At 51.3% G+C, this 21,388-nt stretch overlaps 1 protein-coding gene across 4 annotated transcripts in view; it reads right to left on the bottom strand.

Moving 5' to 3' along the window:
* Nucleotides 1-21,388, bottom strand: part of PDE9A (phosphodiesterase 9A) — a 123,495-nt gene that overhangs the window by 67,261 nt on the left and 34,846 nt on the right. For 3 of the 4 annotated variants that reach the window (XM_054468898.2, XM_054468902.2, XM_054468901.2), the window contains exons 3-4: nt 20,286-20,363; nt 8,523-8,566 (exon numbers count right to left, since the gene is read on the bottom strand). In XM_054468898.2, the coding sequence (XP_054324873.1) occupies nt 8,523-8,566; nt 20,286-20,363 (122 nt within the window). Of the gene's footprint in view, nt 1-8,522; nt 8,567-20,285; nt 20,364-21,388 lie in introns of those variants that run through there. The other variant, XM_054468905.2, reaches the window with a different exon arrangement.

The following is a 21,388-nucleotide window of genomic DNA, read 5'->3' as shown; positions in this document are numbered from 1 at the left end:
TGAGTTGATGCACGGGTGACTCCTCGCTCTGAGCTCCCTTTGAGCAACTGCACTGATGACGTCAGAGAACGGTCCCACTGTGGAGCAAAAAAGCTGGGCACCTGTCCTTCAGCTCCCTCTCATGGGGAGGACTGACCTCGGGGCAGCCGCGTGTGCCGGGCACAGAGGAAGTCCTCAGGCAGGGGGACTCAGGGGTTGGAGGAGGCACCCATTAGTGGATAAGGGACCTCCCATCCAGGCTGCAGGGACCTCCTGGACAGGCCAGCCTGGCACACCGCAGCATCTGGTATCCTTTGCTGTGAACTTTCAGCACTTCTCTCAGGCCCTCCCCTTCAAGACGGCTAGACTTTAAAAAAATTTTTAATATTTCATTTAATCCAATATACCTCAAAATACCTCATTTCACCATGTATCTTTCATACAAAAATTTGCACACAAATGTTCGCAGCAGCATCATTCACAACAGCCTTTGTGGAAATAGCCCAAATGTCTCTCAGCTGATGAACGGATCAACCAAACGTGACGCAGCCACGTGACACAGCCATACGATGCAGCCACATGATGCAGCCACGCAACGGAACGTCATCCAGCCATAAAGGAACAAAGAACTGTCAAGTGCCACAACACAGGGAGCCTGGAACATAGTGTGCAAAGTGGAAGAAGCCAGGCTGGAAAGGCCACAGATTCTGTTATGTGAAAGGTCCAGAATGCACAGGACAGACAGCAGGGTCTGCCAGGGGCTGGGGGGTGAAGGGGATGGAGAGGGACTGCTAACAGGTACAGGGATTCTTTTTGGGTTGATGGAAATGTTCTGGAATTAAATAGTGGTGATGGTTGCACAACAAAATGAAGACACTAAAAAAGACTGAGGTTGTACACTTTTTTTTTTTTTGAGATGGAGTCTCACTGTGTCACCCAGGCTAGAATGCAGTGGTGTGATCTCGGCTTGCTGCAACCTCTACCCCCCAGGTTCAAGCGATTCTCCTGCCTCAGCCTCCCAAGTAGCTAGGATTACAGATGTGCACCACCACACCCAGCTAATTTTTGTATTTTTAGTAGAGACAGGGTTTCACCATGTTGGCCAGTCTGGTCTCAAACTCCTGACCTCAGGTGATCTACCCACCTCAGCCTCCCAGTGTGTTGGGATTACAGGCGTGAGCCTCCATGCCTGGCTGAGGTTGTATACTTTAAAATGATGGGCTTTATGTTATATCAATGACATCTCAACTAGGAAACATGAACTCAATATAAAAATGACTGAGATTTTTATGTTCTTTTTCATACTAAGGCTTCAGAATTTGTTGTGTGTTTTACAGTTACGGTGCATCTGTATCTGGACTGCGGCTGGACTTTAAATGCATTTGGTCACCTCCTGGGGGAACTCTCATGTGGTGGCAGCTCCGGGGTTCCATGGCTGCCCCCAAAACCTCTTCACATGCGTGTTGTGGGGCACAGCCAGCCAGCCTGCCCACCCTGCCGGCCACCGGCCTCCTCCAGCTTGCAGAAGCTCAAGCACGCACTCTGCGGATGCTCCTCCTTATGGCCCCCTTTCATTGTCCTTCTATGGAAACAGCAACGCCAATAAAGCTGCTGGGAACTGGAAGCCTCCAAGTCACCCTCGGTCTCTGGCCGGGGGTAGAATGTGGTGTGGGTCTCCGCGGGGGCCAGATGCAGAGGCTGGACAGGGTGTGTGTGACTAGAGACAGGTCCTGGGTCCTAGGGCAGGCAGGAATGTGGAGGAGAACAAGCAGAACCAGACCTCTACAGCACTGTCCTAGTTGAAGACACTGTCATCACTTGGATTAAGTGTGACAGCACAGTTCAACTGCTGCTGCGCCTAAGAAAATCGTGACAGCCCCTGGCTCTCCTATAGGACTCAGGCCGTGGGGGGCTGTCCTGGCGTGTGACTGCAGCACGCTTTCCCTAACGCTCTAGTCAAAAAGACACAATCCCCTTGATACGGTCTTGAGATCACACGGACCCATGGACCCACGCGATCTGCCACGCTGAGGGAGGCCCTGTCCTTTTCCCACGTGCTGTGATCACAGCACTCAATCCTCATCACAGGCATCTCCCTTGCCAGCTCCTGGCAGCCGAGGGCACTCGGGGGACACCTGTCAACCGCCGTCAGCTGAGATCTGTGTTTTATGATCTGGAAAACACCACTCTTTGAGTTTGAGCAGCTTACATCAAATAAAAGTGATTGAGGCTCAAGAATTTTCTAAAAAATCAGCACTATTATTATAAAAAGATGCTGAGAAGCCTGTGTCGTGGTTTTTGTAGTTGCTATTACCTTTATTTTAGTCACAAAAGGGAGAAACGCTCTATCCATTTGATTGCCTCCCATGATCAGGTGAAGGGAGCATTTTTCTACAGAAGATGCTTGGTGAACACAGACCTTTGCATGGATGGGGCCATTCCTTCTGCTCTACGCTGGAGAACGAGGCTGTGCCATGCTCTTTCCCAGCAGGAGCTGTTCACCAATCCAGAGAAGTCTCTGCAGCTCACACTGGGGTTGTGGACCCAGGCCAGGGCTGGCCTATTGTTCCTTTTCTATGAAAAGTCATGTTTTTGGTAATACTCTTCTCTTTACTATTTCCTGAATATTTAAGTAGCAAAACAGCAAAACCCTGGGGCGTTTCTGCAATGCACGGTTCCACCGGGCCCGTTAGAGGCATTTACTGAAACCTGCTGAGAATCAGTGAGGAACCCAGGGCCTTGGGAAAGGCTGGGTGTGGGGCTGCGTGGCGTCGGCCTCCCTGCCCCCTGCCTCCCACCCCCTGAGCCTTGTGCTAGTCTAGAAAGAGCTCCCATTTCCTTTTCTGAGGGTCTTTTATTGCCACTGGAAATGTGGTCTGTTGATTCAAGGGCACCCGGGGCTGCTTACAGGCCAGAACTCAGGGCTGCATTGCGAGAGCTAACTCCTGACCTTGGGCCACGGCTCAGTGGCTCTGGGACCCAAGGCCGATGGATGGGAGAGGGAAGGTTGTTGCCATAGGGAGAGTGAAGAATTCCTAAGGACAAACCCAAAATGGAAAAAATGTTCTCTAAACGCATTTCTCAGGAAAGCCGTGTGTGTGTGTGTGTGTTTGGCGGGGTGGGGGTGTCTACCTGACACCGACTTTGTCTCCTAAAGAAAAGCCTGGAACACTGGCCTATTTGGAGAGCGGGGTCCCCACGCACCCAGAGGCGGGGAAAGGTGGTGTTAGCCCGGCTGGGATGTGACTATGGAGATGTGGGAGGGGTTGACGCTGCTAGGAAAATGCAGCCCCCTGGAGAGCCAGCGACTCCTCACAGCAGAATAAGCGCAGTGCTCCTCGGCTGGCCCGGAGGGACACCCAGCCTGGCCTTCTGTGTGGCCGCTCATCCTCTCTGAAGAGGGAAGTCTTGCCCAGCCCAGCAGAAGTGTGTGCAGCTCTCAACAAACACCTCAAGCACCTGTCTCGTGCCGGCCTCGTGCTGCCGTGAGGGCTGGCGGGAGCCTGGGCCCTGACGACCTTCTCGAGGAGGTCACAGCCTGGCCGAATGCTCCCGAACCAGCCCCAGCCCTCTGTAGAGACGGTGCAAAGCCTGGAGCTGCAGTACTGTTTCCTGCTTTTTCTCATCCTGGCACCTTTAGAAGAAATGCCCCTTATTGTTCTTTTACTCAAAACTTTATGATGCGAAGTTTAATGTGAGCCTTTGTGTTTCTCAGGATGGATTATTTTTCAAGCCCCTTTGTGGCTCCTAGGATCCAAGCTCCAGGAGGGCTGCAGAGGGCTCTGATCTCTCAGCCACTGGGCGCCTGCATAGCCCAAGGCCAGCAGCCTTTGCCAGAGTCCTCCACGGGGGAGCAGCTCCGGCCTTAGGACAGCTGATTCCAACTTCCCTCCGTTCACCTCTTTCCCTTAATGAGCCCAACTCCATCTCCCACTGGTCCTGGATGGGCCCCCAAGTGACACAGAAATCCCTGTTTCCTCTGCTTCCAGCGATGCTCTTCTAACTCTGAGCACAGCCATCTCGCCCGTCTTCGCTGGCCTGCAAGAGCCCTGCGGCAACCCACCCACACCCAGCTGGCCTTTGCCTCTTCCTGCCTCCGGGGCTTCATGGCTTCCCCTCTGCTCCTGATGTCACCAGCGTCCTTCTCCCACGGATGGGCTCGGTCTCCATCCGGCTCAGGCCTGGCCCCTGCTGCTGGCGCTCACTCACTCCCTGTTGGCCTCACCAAGTCCCAGACTTCAACACCATCCACTGGGAGCTGACAGCCGAGAGGCCACCTGCCCTGACTCTGCCTGCTCCTCATGCACCTGATGTCTGATGAGCAGGCCAAGCCCACGCACAGCAATCCCCTCCCTGGGCCGTGGTGCTCAGTGCTCAGGTCAAAGAAGCCCCGGATGGGTCTCTATATCCCGCTTCCACTTAGGAAAAAGCTTGTCTTTTCCTTTAGAACCTGCTGGAACCTGCGTTCCTCATCACCTTCATGGCCCCCACACCGGCCTGGGCCTCCGTCTCCTCCCAAAAAAATAGCCTCCTCTCGGATTTCTCTGCCTCCACCTTTGCTGCCACTTCCCTTTCATGATCTCGACCCAGCTCCCTGAGCAAGATTTAAAACACAAATGTGATGATGTCACTCCTCTCCTGAAAGCCTTCTAATAGCTGCCCACGCCACTCAGCATAAAAGCCAGCATCCTTGCAACGACCTTCAAGTCCCTGGCGCTTTCATTCTCATCTTCAAACATTTGCACTCTAAACAGCCAGAGTGGAATTTGGTGATCAGCCAGGAGTTTGGGGGAGACCCCAAAGGGATCAAGTCTTAGTAGGACTGAGCTATCCCTGGGGTAAGGGCCCTCTAGAACCATTCTCACAAAGCTTAAAGGTGGGGCTCAAAGGCATCAAACTGATGTGCAAGTAACTTAACTGCTTGCCAAGGCAAAGCCCAACATTCTACCTGGGAGAAACAAAACGAGATGATGAACCAGCAGGCATTCCTGTGATCAGCATTCCATCAAGATCTACTAGATTCATGAGAATCAGAAAAATATGATCCATACCCAGGAGAAAAATCAATCAACAGAGACAGACTTGGATATGGCAGAGAGGAGGAAACTAGCAGACAATAGCATGAAACAGAATTATAATGAGGTATAAGCATTTACAGGATATATAAACATAATGAGGCATAAATGGGAGATGTAAAAATGGGAGATACAAAAAAGGAGGAAAACAAAATTCCTAGGGATGAAGAATGCAATATCTGAAATGAAAATTTCACTGAACGAGATTAACAGCAGACCAGATACTGCAGGAGGGAAGACCAGTGCAATGGAAGACGTCACAGAAAAGTCTAAGAAAAATAAAGCAAACAGAAAAAAAGGTCTAGAAAGAAAGAAACAGTGTGAGTGAGTCAGGGGACGCTCTCAGGCTATCATTCAGGTAATTAGGGTCCCGGGGAAAGGAGAGAGACAGAGTAGAGCAGAAAAAATTCCAAATTTCATGAAAAATATGAAAAGTTCCAAGAAGATCAATGAACACCAAGCAGGTTAAACCAAAAGAAAACCACACCAAGGCCATCATAATCATATTCCTGCAAGCCAGTGATAAAGAAAACATCTTAAGTTGCCAGAGGGAAAAAGACACATTGCACACAGAGGAACAAAGATAAGACATTACAGACTTCTCATTAGAAGCTGTACCAGCTAAAATACAATGAGAAGACATATTCACGGTGCTGGAAAACTGTGAAACTAAAATTCTCTATGGCAAGAAAATACCTTTTCAAAATGAAGATGAAATAAAAACACTGTCAGTCGGGCATGGTGGCTCACGTCTGTAATGTCAGGGAGGGAGGATTACTTGAGTTTAGGAGTTTGAGACCAGACTGGGCAACATCGTGAGACCTTGTCCCTATAAAAACTTAAAAAATTCGCCGGGCATGGTAGTGTGTGCCTATAGTCCCAGCTACTTGGGAGGCTGAGGAGGGAGGATTCCTTCAGCCTGGGAGGTCAAGGCTGTCGTGAGTTATGACTGCATCACTGCACTCCAGCCTGGGCAACAGAGAGAGACTTTATTGCTCTCTCTCTTTGAAAAAAAAAAAAAAAGCAAAACAGCAAAGAAAAACCTTTTCAGACAAAAGCAGAAGGAATTTGTTGTCAGAAGACCAGCACTATAAGAAAATCATCTATAGAATCATAGGAAATCTACAAAAAGGTACTAGACCTAATAAATGAGTTTAGCAAGGTCCCATACAGAAGCCAATTCCTATAAACTAAAAACTACTGGAAATTGAAATGAAAAAAAAATCCATTTACAACACCATTAAATACATGAAATAGTGATGTATTTATCAATATTTATTTAAGTACTTCATATTAACAGTGGTAACACATTATTGAGAAACATTAAAGGAAACCCAAATAAAAGGAGAGATAGACCATATTTATGAATCAGAAGACTCAACATTCTTAAGATATTAATTCTTCCCACATTGTTCTGTATATTTAATGCAACTTCAAAATCCTAGCAGACTGTTTTTTTTTTTGTAGCAATTCAGAGACTGATTCTAAAATTTATTTGAAAATAAAAGCAATAACATTTTTGAAAAAGAAAAAAGAAACCAGAGATAACTTAGAGTACCTGATTTCAAGACCTACTATTTGTCTACAGTAGTCAAGATGGTGTGCTGTTGTTTTAAGACATGTAAATTCACACGACAGGATCTGGAGTCCAGAAAAAGACTCACACATATATGGCCCATTGATTTTCCACAAAGGTGTCATGGTAATTCAGTGGGAGAAAAGATCATCTTTTCAACAAATGGTGCTGGAGTAAATGAATATCTGTGTAGAGAAAACGAACCTCCGTTTTTTTCTCCTCTGTTTGGGTGGGCTGGACTTAGTGACTTGCTTTTAAAGAAGAGCAGGGAAGGAGACCAATAGTAACTCTGCAGTGGAGAAGCCCGTGGTCCTACCTGGCTGTCATGCACCCCACATATTCCTTCCAAAACCCACCACACCCAGGCTGGTCGTGAGAGAAACGTCAGACAAACCCAGACTGGGGAACACTCTACAGACTCTTCTATCCACTCTTATGGAAGATGGTTAAGTATATGTTTAACTGTACGAAGAAGTTGGCAAAGTTATAGGTATCTTAGATATTTAGCCAAGCAAAATAAAATATATACGTTTCCACCAATACTTGTACTTTAATGCTCACAGCAGCCTTATTCTTAAAAGCCCCCAGACTGGAAACAACCCAAATGTCCATCCACAGTGAATGGAAGACACCCTGTGGTTCAGCCTACACCATGGGATACCACTTAGCAATACAAAGCATGAACTGTCTCTACACACACACGGATGGGTCTCAAAAACATTATGTCGAGTCAAAAAACAGTACATGTACCATGTAATTTCTTATATATGAAACTCTCAAAAAGACAAATCTCATGGATGATGTCAGAAAGCAGGTGGGCTGTGGACTGACACACACTGGAGGGGGCAAGAGAGAGCTTTTCTAGGTGGTGCAAATGTCTTGATTTTGGTGATGGTTACAAGGGTATACACATTTTTCAAAACTCATCAAAATAGGCACTTAAATGGCATTTTATGATGTATAAATCACACATAAATAAAAGTGATAAAAATCAAATGGAAAAGGGATTCTAGGCTGGGTGCTGTGGCTCATGCCTGTAATCCTAGCACTTTGGGAGGCTGAGACAGGTGGATCACCTGAGGTCAGGAGTTTGAGACCAGCCTGGCTAACATGGCAAAACCCTGTCTCTACCAAAAATACAAAAAAATTACCCAGGCTTGGTGGTGCATGCCTGTAATCCCAGCTACTTGGGAGGGTGAGGCAGGAAAATCGCTTGAACTTGGGAGGCAGAGGTTGCAGTGAGCCGAGATTGTGACACTGCACTCCAGCCCTGGGCGACAGGGCCAGACTCCGTCTTAAAAAAAAAAAAAAAGGAAAAGGATTCTAACACAGCAGCCCAAGTGACTGTATGAGGCACCCCAAGGCATCCCAGGGGCCACAAATGCCTGCCTTGGCAACCCACAGTGGAGCGGGGAGGACAGGTGCTGGGCCAGAAAGACCAGAGTGGATGCCGCCCTGCATCTGCAAAGTCCTTGGGACGGCCTCTGGCCAAGGGGCAGGAAAAGACAGTGCAGCCAATGGAACGGGCATAGACTAGGAACAGGCAGTGGCCAAAAGGAGTTAAGAAAAAATCCACACAAGGGAGGCTAACCCCAGGCAGATGCTATTCTCCCTGGGGTTAGAAAGGCAGAGCCCTTACAGTAGTACAAGGTTTCAGATTCTGCAGTGGTATCGGCTTCAAATGCAGATTCGGATGCTTAACTAACATATATAGTTAAATGCTTCAAAGGCTTAACTCATATATATTTCAAATGCTTAGAATCAAATGCTTAACTAATATACATTTCAAATGCTTAGATTCAAATGCTTAACTAGTATATATTTTATCACAGGGGCAAGCTCAAGATTTCTTTTTCCTTCTTTTAGTTTAAAAAATGACAGCAGGGCCTTACCAGAGAGTTGCTTGATGGCTACAGGTCTCACTTTGTAGGGAGTGCTGCAAAAGAGAAGACAGTGCCGCCGTGAGACTCTGCAAGGCGCAAGCTGTATGTCTGGCAGGAGAGATAAGCACTCGGCGTGATTAGAATTCAGCGGATTAGGTGGTTTTTTATTTTTTTTATTTTTTAAATTAGCTTCTTTGACTGTTCTCAGCTTCCTTACTCAGATGAATTTCAAGTATATCATTTAAATGATCAACTTCCTCTGTAATGTTCGTGTTTGGTCAATTAAATAAATGTTGTCATGGGTACTACTGCCAATCACAGGTGCTGTATCAAGTTGGAAACGTCAGACTCGGGCAGCTGCCTGGACCCATTTCAGGACCTGGTGGATGCAGGTGGCCTCCCTCTCTTTTGCTCTGTTGAGCTGATGGTGACTGTATCCCCCAAATGAACAAGAGAGGATGGTGACAGTGACGAAGTCAAAAATGCACTGGGATCTCCGTGATGTCGCCCCCCACCCCCCCGTCATCATGAGGTCCAGCGTGACGGGGAGAGAATACTGGCTCTGCAGATGACAGCCAAAATGTTTCCGTCACTGGCACATGACGGCCTCTGGCCAAGAGGCAGGAAAAGACAGTGCAGCCAATAGAACACGCATAGACCAGGAACAGGCAGTGGCCAAGAGGAGTAAGAAAAAATCCACACAAGTGAGGCTAACCCCAGGGAGATGCTATTCCTTGACCCAGCAGTTTAGGAACATTTGGAAACCTGGTAAGAAAGGTGCTACAAGGACACAGGGCGGCAGACGTCACAGGTGTTGCTGGTGGGGTGTGGGTTGCCACATCTTGGGGAAAGCAGTGTAGCAACACCGGTTAAAATCCTTTGTCTCAGCAGATGAATTTAGGGAGGGATGCATCAGAATGAAACAGGGGCACACAGCGGGACAGTCAGATGTCATGTGTTCATGTCTTTGACGTGCTCATTCATTCATTCGCTCGCTCTACCCATTTCTTCCTGAGTGCCCATTGTGGTCGGGTGCAGGTGAGTTGAAAGAGCGTGCTCCACTGTGCTGTCTGGATGGTTCAGTCTGCGCATCTCTCCACAGGCAGGATGCCACATTAGTGGTCCCATGGTGCTAGGGTCTGAATGTTGAGGCACCCCCACCCCAAATTCATATAATGAAGCCCTCATCCCCAGTGGGTAAGATTAGGAGGTGGGGCCTTGGGAGGTGATTGGGTTTGGAGGAGTTCCTGAGGGTGGGGCCCACGGGATGGGGTTGGTGTCCTTACAAGGGGCAAAGACACCAGAGCTGTCTCTTGCTCTGCCTTATGAGGGTACAGCCAGAAGGCAGCTGTCTGCAAGCCAGGAAGAGAGGCCTCCCCAGGAACAGAACCTGCCCACACCCTCATCTTGGACTTCAGCCTCCAGACCCTGAGAACTCAATGTCTAGCTGTTTAAGTTCAGACAGACTGAGACACTGCGGTGTCAGGTAGTTGTTAAGAAGATGAAGACAAGAATGCAAGTATTCACCTGGTGGGATGCCCATGACTCCTTACTAGGTAAAAACAACAAGTTACAGAGTGATATATAGAGAATGAGCTCATTTCTGGAAGAAGAAACACAGTGAATATGGAGGGGTATACACACCAAGCTGTTCATGGTGATTAACTGGGGGCAATACATGTGGTTTGATGGTTACAGGTAATGTGGAAAATCTTTACAATTTTAAACACCAATAATGTGAAAAAATAAAACCTGTGTGGCACTGACCTCCCTGCACTTTGGGCTCTTTGTCTGTAGGGCGGTGAGGCTGAGGTTCCCAGGAGAGCCGGGCACTGTGGACTTGCCAGCTGAGCCCAAGTGCTGGGGACTAGAGGGCCCTCTGTCCCCTCGATTCTCGCCTCACCCTATGAATGACCCCACTCACGTAGAATGTCAAGAAGTGAGCCCACACCCTCTTGTCTCCCACCACGTGCCTGCGTGGGCTCAGGAGAGGCCCTGTCTCAAAAGGCCTTTTAGTGGTGGGTCATTTGGCACTGGAGGGCTCATTTCTCCCCAGAGACTCGGTCATAAGAGGCATTGGGCTTGAAGCATGGCCCTAAGTGCAGAGCAGAGTCCTCCAAGCTTCCCAGGTGGAGAGGGCACTCGGTCGTCATTGGGACTAGGGCCCCTCTAGCCCCTGATGCCTGTGCTCAGCTGGGCAAGTCCACGGTGCCCAGCTGTTCCAGGAACCTCAGCCTCACTGCCTTACAGACCCAGAGCCCAAGGCGTAAAGAGGCCAGGTGCTTTGCTGATGGCCTCAGTGTGGCCAGTGAGGACCCGTGGCAGGGCTGCCTAGGAAGGGCCCGGGCTAGGAGGACAGAGTGGAGGGTGGGCAGCAGAGAAGCCGGGTGTGTTGGGCTCCTCTTGGATCCTCCTTCCTTCCTCTTCTCAGTGTCTCTCGGGCTCCCGCCATGAGAGCAGCCCTGGAGATGGTGCAGTGGGTGGACAGAACGCCAGGACCTGCGTGGGCAGCAGGAAGGGGCTTTGCCATCACTCCTGCCACCCTGGCTCCCCACTCCTCCCCGACTTCCTTCTCCTGCGTCTCCTCTGAGGAGCAGCAAGGACTCTTTCTTCTGCTCCTTCCCCTGCCCCTTGTCCCTAGAAAATTAGTGCTGGAGGTTGGGGGCGGGTAGTGACCGGGAGCAGAGAAGGGCTCCAGGAGGTGGGGCAAAGGCTGGAAGGAGAACAGCATGGATCCCACACAGTGCCGGTGGGGACAGAGCCCGAGAGGCGTGTCCAGCAACTTCTCCCACGCAAGAGACTCAGAGGAAGTTGCCCTGGGCACCTGAGACAAAAACAGGCTTACCAAGACACCCTCCCCTCATACAGGGGAGCTGGGCCTGCTCATCCACCCAAATGGAGCCCAGCCCCCTTCAAGCCCATTCAACCTACTCAGAGGCCAGCCTCTCTGAGGAGTCTGGTGAGCTGAGGGCAGGAGCCAACACATCAGCAACAGAGGGAAAAGTGGATGGACAGGGAGCCTCTGTGAATGCTCCAGGAGGCTGCAGAAACCTTCCTGGCCCTTGGGCCCAAGATCCTTGGGTTGCATTTCTGGGCCACTCAAGATCAGTCTTGGCTCCCAGATGCTTAATCCTTTGGCTTCTCACAACCCATTATGTTGCTCCCATGAATGAGTCAACTCTTGGCTCAGTCTCAACGGAGCTGAATCTTCATCATGCTCTTCAACAACAAATTAACACAGGAAGCACTCCCTCTTTGGAAAGGATAAGCTTGCCTCCAGCTTCTACTGTATTTGTCTTTTTCTAAGATCTAACTGCTTGGGCTCTAAGACCTCTTTTAAAACACATTTAATAGGAGGAGGAGGAGGCCTGGAGCCATTCTGGAATATAGAAAGCTTTTCTCTAAGCCAGAATGGCCGAGAATACTGGCCTTGCACACACAGAGCTCACCCGGTGGAGAGTCACCCACGGCACAACTTGGCTGAAACCGGGAACAAAAGGAGCAATGGTGTGTGTCGCACGGCGCCGTCCTCTGGCCCTCTCCCCTCTGTATGTGTCTCACCACACACCCCACTTTCACTCATGCTACTGAGGTGTCTGATTTTTCTCCTTCCACTGCATTTTGAAGCAGTAGTGACTGGGGAATGGAAGGGGTAGGGTTGTCAGGAAGCAACGCCCATGTTAGCTGGATGTCAGGATCTCCAGAATGTTCCCAGATTGGAAAGGAAAATGACACCAGATGGCTCAGAGTCCCTCCAAGGAGGAATGCTGAAGCCTTATTTGATCACGGTTGGGCTATGACTTTTTATATTTGTTGGTCGTTAGGTTGTTTAGTCATCAATTATTTTTCTTGCCAGCTCTAAAAGGGAGTGGAAGCCAATCAGCCTATTTTCCATATATTCCATGATGTAAACGTGTTCCAGGTTATTTCAAATGCCGGCTTGAGCATGCTCCAGATTGCACCAAACGTCCAGGAGCATAGGAAGCGTTAGGCAGCTGCCAGTGGATCCCCAGCCATAGGAGGGGCCTTTGGATTTGGGGCAGGGACAGGAAGACTGACAGTGTGCAGAGGGGGAATGTGCTTGGAGGTTTGCAGAAGGGGAGTGCCCGTTGGGCTGGGGTGGGCATTCATGCAGCTCAGCAGATTGGAGACAAGTACATTATGGTGGATTGGGACCAGACATCCCAATGTGGGGGGCTGGAGAGTGTCCTGCAGCCAACAGGCCACTGGAGAACTCCATGCTGGGAGTGATGGGATGGAAGTGTGTTTGGAGCCTATTTTTCTGGAAGGTAGCAGGACTCAAGGGAGAGATAACAGTGAGGGGTAACAGGAGGCAGAAACCAGAGAGTCCACCCATGAGATGCGGTCCACACCAGGAGCCGGCCACCAAAATCTAAAGGATGGTGTTAAGGCAAGAAGTATTTTGAAAGAATAATCCAATGCAACAATTTGTTTAGTTTGGAATGAGGAGCAGAGAAGAAGCTAGAGTTTTAATCTCTAAGAGACCGTGCAACCGGCATCACCCCTTCTGATCAGGATGGAGGTGGTCAGTCAAGAGCCCTCGGAATTTGGAGATTTCATGAAACGCCCACCCTATGGCTGTGAATCTGGGAAGAATCCAAGCATGCCAGATGCAACCAGCCACCTGCAGGAATCCAAGCATGCCAGATGCAACCAGCTGCCAGCAGGAGAGACTTCTCCAAAGACATGGTTCCTGGGCCTGAGGCTGGGGGGACAGTGAGGTGACCAAGTCCACACCAAGTCACTGCAGGTGCCTTCAGAAGCGGAGGAAGTTAAAGAGAGACACAACCCAACCAACCAACAACCAATCCACCAACCAACCAACCAATCAACCAGCCAGCCAACCAACCAACCAACCAACCAACCAACCAACCAACCAATCAACCAACCAACCAACTGCTGACGTAGATTCTGAGCTAGAGGGAGAGGGCTGCTGTCTGCTAGGAAGAAACAAAGAGTTTACCCAGCATGTTTCAGCAAGGGAAGGCCCTGGGTCTGGTAGACATAAGTTTCTGGTCACCACAGGGTGGGGTCAAGAGTGGTTTCTTAGATTTTCCAGACCTTACATCAGCGGTTAGTCCCCAGACTGTGTGCTGGAATCACTTGCAGAGCTTTAAAAAAAAAAAATCTCTTAAAAATCTGGACTTAATTGAGGGGTCTGGGCATCAACTGGTACCTTTTTAAAGATTCCTGGGTGGGCTGGGCATGGTGGCTCAGGCCTGTAATCTCAGCACTTTGGGAGGCCGAGGCGGGCGGATCACCTGAGGTCAGGAGTTTGAGACCAGCCTGACCAACATGGAGAAACCCCGTCTCTACTAAAAATACAAAATTAGCCGGGTGTGGTGGTGCATGCCTGTGATCCCAGCTACTCAGGAGGCTGAGGCAGAATTGCTTGAACCTGGGAGGCAGAGGTTGCAGTGAGCTGAGATCACACCATTGCACTGCAGCCTGGGCAACAAGAGTGAAACTCTGTCTCAAAAACAAACAAACAAAAAAGTCGGACGCGGTGGCTCACGCCTGTAATCCCAGCACTTTGGGAGGCTGAGGCGGGCGGATCACGAGGTCAGGAGATCGTGACCATCCTGGCTAATACGGTGAAACCCTGTCTCTACTAAAAACACAAAAAATTAGCCGGGCGTGGTGGCGGGCGCCTGTAGTCCCAGCTACTTGGGAGGCTGAGGCAGGAGAATGGCATGAACCCGGGAGGCGGAGCTTGCAGTGAGCCGAGATCGTGCCACTGCACTCCAGCCTGGGCGACAGAGTGCGACTCTGTCTCAAAAAAAAGATTCCTGGGTGGTTGCAATCTGCAGCCAGGGTGGAAAGCCCCTCTTTAGTTGAACTAGCTTACAGGGAGTGGTTCAAATAAGAGCAGGCGTGTGTGCTTAGGACGCCTGAAAGCACAAATTGATGGGCATGCGTCTCGCTCTCAGGCATTCTCTGCAGGAGCTCAGGCACCTGTGTGGAAATCGGGGCAGTGAATTTCCAGGCCCCATGGGTCACCGTGTAAGGTGGGGCTCTGAGCAGCCACCTGCCCAGCCTTTCCATGGCCCGTTTTCCACACAGCACCATAGTCACAGCACGAAAGTCAGCAGAGGATGCCGGCTCCCTCCTGGACACGTGGTGAGGGAATGGCTGCAGCATGCGGCTGGGGGTGGGAGAGAAACGGTGAGCATTCCCGAGGCTTCGCGGGGCGGCTCCGGTGCAGGAAGAGTGCGAGGAGCAAGGCGTGCGGGCCCCGAAGCACATCTCTGAGGACGGCTGCTTGTTACCAGGCACCGAGTGGAGAAGAGGAAGAGGGGAGAAGCCAAGGAGGAGACAGGGCCAAAAAAGAAAAGGCCAGTAACGTCACCTGCCGGAGAGGGAAGAGGGAGGGAAGTGGGAGAGAAAAGCCCCTGGGTCAGAAGAGCATCAGTGGTGTGTCCCGGGCCAGCCTCATCCTCCTCACTGGGAACCTGCAGAAAGCCTGGCTCTCTGCTGCAGAAAGATTCTCAGGGCCCCCCTCCGTCACGAACCAGAGACCGAGGGGAGCTCTGTGCTCCACCAAGCCCCCTGGGGATTCCGACGCAGTTGTCTGAGAACTACTAGGTTGGAAGATTGGGGGAGGGTGAGAGGACAGTGACAGCTGAGCACAGGGGAGACCTCAGACACCAGGTGCTCCGCCTCAGCACCGCTGATGTCTCCGGCCACGTGTGTCATTGTTGTGGGCCTGTCCTGTGCGCTGTAGGATGCCAAGCGGCATCCCAAGTCTCCACCCATTGGATACAAGTAGCAGCCCCTTACCCCTGGTGACATCCAGAAATGTCTCCAGACGTTGCCCTGCGTCCCCAGAAACAAAATTGCTCTGGGCAGTGCAGAGGGGGAGGCATGCACGAGCTGGACTGGTTCACTCTGTCCCCGACTCAGTCCATCCTGCACCCAGCATGCCCCGCCTTGTTTAGGGGCTGGAAATCCAGCAGAGAGCAAGGTGAAATTTCCTTCCTACGAGAGAAGACCGTCCAGCGGGGCCAGCAGCAGTGAGAACCTCAAACAAGTAAGTGAGATCACTTCAGACTGAGGTGCACACAGAGGGGAGGAAGCCAGTGATGTGCTGATGGTGACAGGTGGGGTGACTTTGGATAGTGATGGTGACGGGCTGGGTGACTTTGGATGGTGATGGTGATGGGTCTGGGTGACTCTGGATGATGATGGTGATGGGGCTGGTAACTTTGGATGGTGATAGTGATGGGGCTGGTGACTTTGAATGGTGATAGTGAAGCGGCTGGGTGACTTTGGATGGTGATGGTGATGGGGCTGGTGACTTTGGATGGTGATGGTGAAGGGGCTGGTGACTTTGGATGGTGATGGTGTTGAGGCGGGTGACTTTGGATGGTGATGGTGATGGGGCTGATGACTTTGGATGGTGATGATGACGGGTCTGGGTGACTTTGGATGATGGTGAAGGGCCTGGTGATAGTGATGGTGAAGAGGCTGGTGACTTTGGATAGTGATGGAGATGGGCTGGGTGACTTTGGATAGTGATGGTGAAGAGGCTGGTGGCTTTGGATAGTGATGGTGACAGGCAGGGTGACTTTGGATGGTGATGGTGATGGGTCTGGGTGACTCTGGATGATGATGGTGATGGGGCTGGTAACTTTGGATGGTGATGGTGATGTGTCTGGGTGACTTTGGATGGTGATGGTGCTAGATGACTTTGGATAGTGATGGTGATGGGCTAGGTGGCTTTGGATGGTGATGGTGATGTGTCTGGGTGACTTTGGATGGTAGTGGTACTGGATGACTTTGGATAGGATGGTGATGGGTGGGTGACTTTGGATGGTGATGGTGATGGGGCTGGTGACTTTGATGGTGGTGGTGACAGGCTGGGTAACTTAGGATAGTGATGGTGACAGGTCTGGGTGACTTTGGATGGTGATGGTGATAGGTCTGAGTGACTTTGGATGGTGATGGTGAAGGGGCTTCGTGACTTTGGATGGTGATAGTGACAGGATGGGTGACTTTGGATAGTGATGGTGATGGGTCTGGGTGACTTTAGATGGAGATGTTGATGGGTCTGGGTGAATCTGGATGGTGATGGCGATGGGACTGGGTGACTCTGGATGATGATGGTGAAGGGGCTGGTGACTTTGGATGGTGACGGTGAAGGGGCTGGTGACTCTGCATAGTGATGGTGATAGGTCTGGGTGACTTTGGATGGTGATGGTGATGGGGCTGGTGACTTTGGATGGTGATGGTGATGGGGCTGGTGACTTTGGATGGTGATGGTGAAGGGGCTGGTGACTTTGGATGGTGATGGTGTCAGGGTGGGTGACTTTGGATGGTGATGGTGATGGGGCTGGTGACTTTGGATGGTGATAGTGAAGGGGCTGGGTGACTCTGGATGGTGATGGTGATGGGTATGGGTGACTTTGCTAGTGATGGTGATGGGCTGGGTGACTGTGGATGGTGCTTAAGGCAGGTGGCTGGGCTGGTACCTAGTGGATGAGCAGAAGCTGGTTCTGCAGAGCTGGCAAGGCAGGATCCTGTGGGCTGGGCATGGTGTGGGCATGGGTACAGGGGATAAGTTGGAGAAGTTGGTGAGGCATAGGTTGGCAGGGCCCAGATTGGGAGGCCACCATGGAGAAGGAGGTGTCTTACCAGGTTGAACCTGGCAGCCGTGTGGGAGAGGCAGGCTGGAGGCAGGGAGGTCAGAGCTCAGTGAGGCCTGGACCTAATGGTGGCAGAGGGAATGGAAGAAGGCACAAAGGAGACGGGGGTGCAGGAGGCGCAGGCACTAGCCTGGGAGACAAATACAGCCACATCTCAGCACGTGCTGCCCCCAGCCACGATCAGTTTGTCACGAGAGAGGAGAGTCTATTCTCTCCTCTTCACCATGTCTATGCCTATATCCACACCCACAGTCATAGCTAGAGTATCCGAAGCTCTTTCTACACCCAGAGCCACATTATCTAGATCACATCCACATCGGTGTCTAGATCCGTTTGCGCAGCACCCGTACCCGGTTAGATCCACACCCTATGCATCTATCTATATCCTCATCCGCGTCTACCTCCATCTTCTCCACCTGTACCCGCATCCTTGTCTACCTCCATCTTCTCCACCTGTACCCGCATCCTTGTCTACCTCCATCTTCTCCACCTGTATCCACATCCACGTGTGTCTCCATCTTCTCCACCTGTACCTGCATCCGCGTGTCTCCATCTTCTCCACCTGTACCCGCATCCGCATCTACCTCCATCTTCTCCACCTGTACTCGCATCCGCGTGTGTCTCCATCTTCTCCACCTGTACCTGCATCTGCATCTACCTCCATCTTCTCCACCTGTACCCGCATCCTTGTCTACCTCCATCTTCTCCACCTGTACCCGCATCCATGTGTCTCCATCTTCTCCACCTGTACCCGCATCCTTGTCTACCTCCATCTTCTCCACCTGTACCCGCATCCTTGTCTACCTCCATCTTCTCCACCTGTACCCGCATCCTTGTCTACCTCCATCTTCTCCACCTGTACCCTCATCCTTGTCTACCTCCATCTTCTCCACCTGTACCTGCATCCTTGTCTACCTCCATCTTCTCCACCTGTACCAGCATCCACGTGTGTCTCCATCTTCTCCACCTGTACCCACATCCTTGTCTACCTCCATCTTCTCCACCTGTACCCGCATCCGCGTGTCTCCATCTTCTCCACCTGTATCCGCATCCATGTGTGTCTCCATCTTCTCCACCTGTACCCCATGTGTGTCTCCATCTTCTCCATCTCCACTGCTCCCCTGTCCCTGTCCACTGCCATGTCCGTATCATGGCACCTCATCTGTCTCTGTCTCTTTATCAGAAAGGCATGCATGTTGGCATCTCAGCAGAGAGCTTCCAGACATTTGGGCTCTTTGGGCTCAAGAGGGCTTTTGTCTGGTGTGTCTGATACTGTCTCTTGTTAATAAGGCACCTGGGTCCAGAGAATTAGAAGGGTCAAGGTGGGCTTCTCCTATTTCCCGCCCAGTTTAAATGTCTCTGCATGCTGTTTCAAATGAGTTCAGGAAAACAAAGCAGTTTCTCTCAGAGACCCAGCTGGCATGGACAAGGTGCTGGTTTCTGTGAGGTCCCCTCTGAGAGATCATTTTAGTCTTGTGGGCGTTAGGAGGACAGGTCACTCAGTGACTTCACTTCTGAGCGAGACCCCCCAGGCTGGGAGCTGGTGCTGAGGCTGACAAGATGCTCACTGGAGTCTCTGGGGAGCCAATTAGCATTGCAGCTTCTGGGGAGTCTGGAAGCCAAGAGTCAGAGCCAGACTGTGTGGGGCAGGAGACGGGCGTCCTGGCTAGGGCAGGAGGGGAGACTGACGGGCACCGCCAGATGAGAGGAGCTCGGCTGAGGCCTCAAGGTACAGGGAGGACGGCTGACCAGGACAGCTCTGGACACGTCCACTGGGACCTCGCTGAGGGGAACGGCACTGGCCATGCCCACTGAAGCCTCACTGAGGTGGGTGGCGCTGGCCATGTCCACTGGGACCTCGCTGAGTGGGACGGTGCTGGCCACACCCACGGGGACCTCGCTGAGGAGGATGGCACTGGCCACGTCTACTGAGCCCTCACTGAAGGGGATGGCACTGGCCACGTCCACTGGGACCTCGCTGAGGGGGACGACACTGGCCACGTCCACTGAGACCTCACTGAGGGGGGCGGTGCTGGCCACATCCACTGAGACCTCACTGAGGGGGGTGGTGATGGCCACGTCCACTGGGGCCTCACTGAGGGGGACGGCGCTGGCCACGTCCACTGAGACCTCACTGAGGGGGGCGGCGCTGGCCACATCCACTGGGGCCTCACTGAGGGGGACGGCACTGGCCACATCCACTGGGACCTCACTGACACAAGGGTCTGCCTGACATGCACTTTCTCCTGTGGGCTCAGAGCTGGCCATGGGTCAGTTGGGCAGGACACCCTGATGACCAGATTGACAAATGTACCATCGCATCTACTGAGTCCCTTGGAGGCTCAGTGAGCCCCACTCTGGAAGGAACAGAGGACACCAGAGAGGGATCCTGATGGTCGCACCCACCCCCCACCCCACCAGCTCACCTGCTCCCTCGCCTCATGAGGAAATCTAAGTTCCACTTTGCCCAACCACAAAGAGCAGTGGAGGCTGCTGGAGTCTCCCCAGGTCACCAGGCACAGGGGCAGGTCACTGACCTGAGGGCCCCTGCTCCACGTCCTTCCTGGGCCACACACCGCTGGCTTGACCTAGTTCACAGACATTCACGGAGGCTTTCACCAGCCTCTCCTCTTGACTTCCTGGGCCTCCCTTGTCCCCGGCCCTTCTGTGCATAGAATCTCCCACAGGCATCACTTTATGAACACAGAGACCGGCCTTAAGTGGGTAAACACGAAATGTCCCCAGGGGCTCTGTAGGGAATCTCCCGCGGTCCTTCCTGGGGTTAACGTGGGGATCCCGGGGCCTGGCTCTGCAGCTCTCGGCTCACCCTCCTGGGCCTCAGTTTCCCCTCTGTACAATGCCTCCTCCTGTTGAGAAGCAGGTGCAGAGCCACAGCTGCAATTGTTATCTTGGAACGTGCCCAGCTCCTCTGCAGGGGAACATGACAAGTCAAGCTTCCTTCACACTCGCTCCTACCCTCGCCCTCCATCTCTGCTGACAATTCACACCTTTCTGCAGTAGCACATTTACAAAATCATAGAAAGCCTCCCATGTCATGGAGAGAAGTGCCAGACACACCCCGAGGAGCGCGGCCGGAGCCTCTTACCGTTCTGAATTCGCGGGCATGGTGGGGTCAATGGAGACCATGGCGTCGTCGGTGGTCAGCAGGGAGATGGTCGTGTTCCTGGAAAACACCCAAGCCCGTGTTTTCGCCTATAGCGTGCTCTAGGATGTACACTTGAATATACACATGAGGCCAGAGCCCTGAGACAATCAGGTCAGTCCCGGGACCAGCCTGACCAAGGTGCGGTGGGATGGGAAGGGTGGGAGGCCGTCCCCAGGGCATTGAGACTCCGTTTGTAAATGAAATTAAACAGCTGCGTATAATCCTAAGTGCGTGTAGATGCTGAAATACTTTAAAATGGGAATTGGAGCAAGTCTACTTTATTGAGTTGGGAGACTGTTTTTAAAAAACTGTGGTAAAATAGGAACTAACATTTATATCAGCAGATGACGAACTCATAGTTTGTCTTTCTGCTTCCAGTACCTTTGGGAATCCATCTGAACTGCACAACTCTCTCCTACAAAATAGTTTTAAATGGTTAGGATGAGTCTTCCTCCAACCTCACATCTTTTGGGGCCTCTTGCAAGCTGTGTTACCTCAACCAAGTTAGTCTCTGATCTTCAGCTGTAAATTGTTAAAATCTGTGACATAGAGGTGATACTCAAATCCCAGGGCTGCTATACAGAATACTGTGTATATATATTTATTTATTGGCACATTGCTTCATATATGGTGCCCAAAGATGCCCCAGACCATGGGCTATTTTTGCTGCTAAAACTGCCATTTGCTGCACTTTCAGACGTGTAATTTCATCTCCCTTTTCTCACCTGTCTGTGAAAAACTTCAATTGCCCTTCTCTACCTCCGTCCTAACTTTAAAGTTAATCCCTGAGCCAAAGCTACTCCTGCTCACCCTTTACAATCAGAAAGTTTGCTGATAATTAGAAAATCCACTGACTCGAACACACTGTTGACTTAGGACATTAACTCCTGGGGGACTCTGAGGACTCGATAAGGCAGATCACTGGTCTTTTCAACCCATTTCTGAAGTCAGCCTTTCGCCCAGTGTTGATCTGGGTCAAGCCCCCTGGGTAGAAAAGGCACCTATGGGGTGATGTGGGGCTGGGGACCAAACTCACACACAAC

Source organism: Pongo pygmaeus, chromosome 22 (genome assembly GCF_028885625.2).
Source record: "Pongo pygmaeus isolate AG05252 chromosome 22, NHGRI_mPonPyg2-v2.0_pri, whole genome shotgun sequence".
In the NCBI taxonomy this organism is placed as follows: domain Eukaryota; kingdom Metazoa; phylum Chordata; class Mammalia; order Primates; family Hominidae; genus Pongo; species Pongo pygmaeus.
This window is presented reverse-complemented; position numbering and strand designations above follow the sequence as displayed.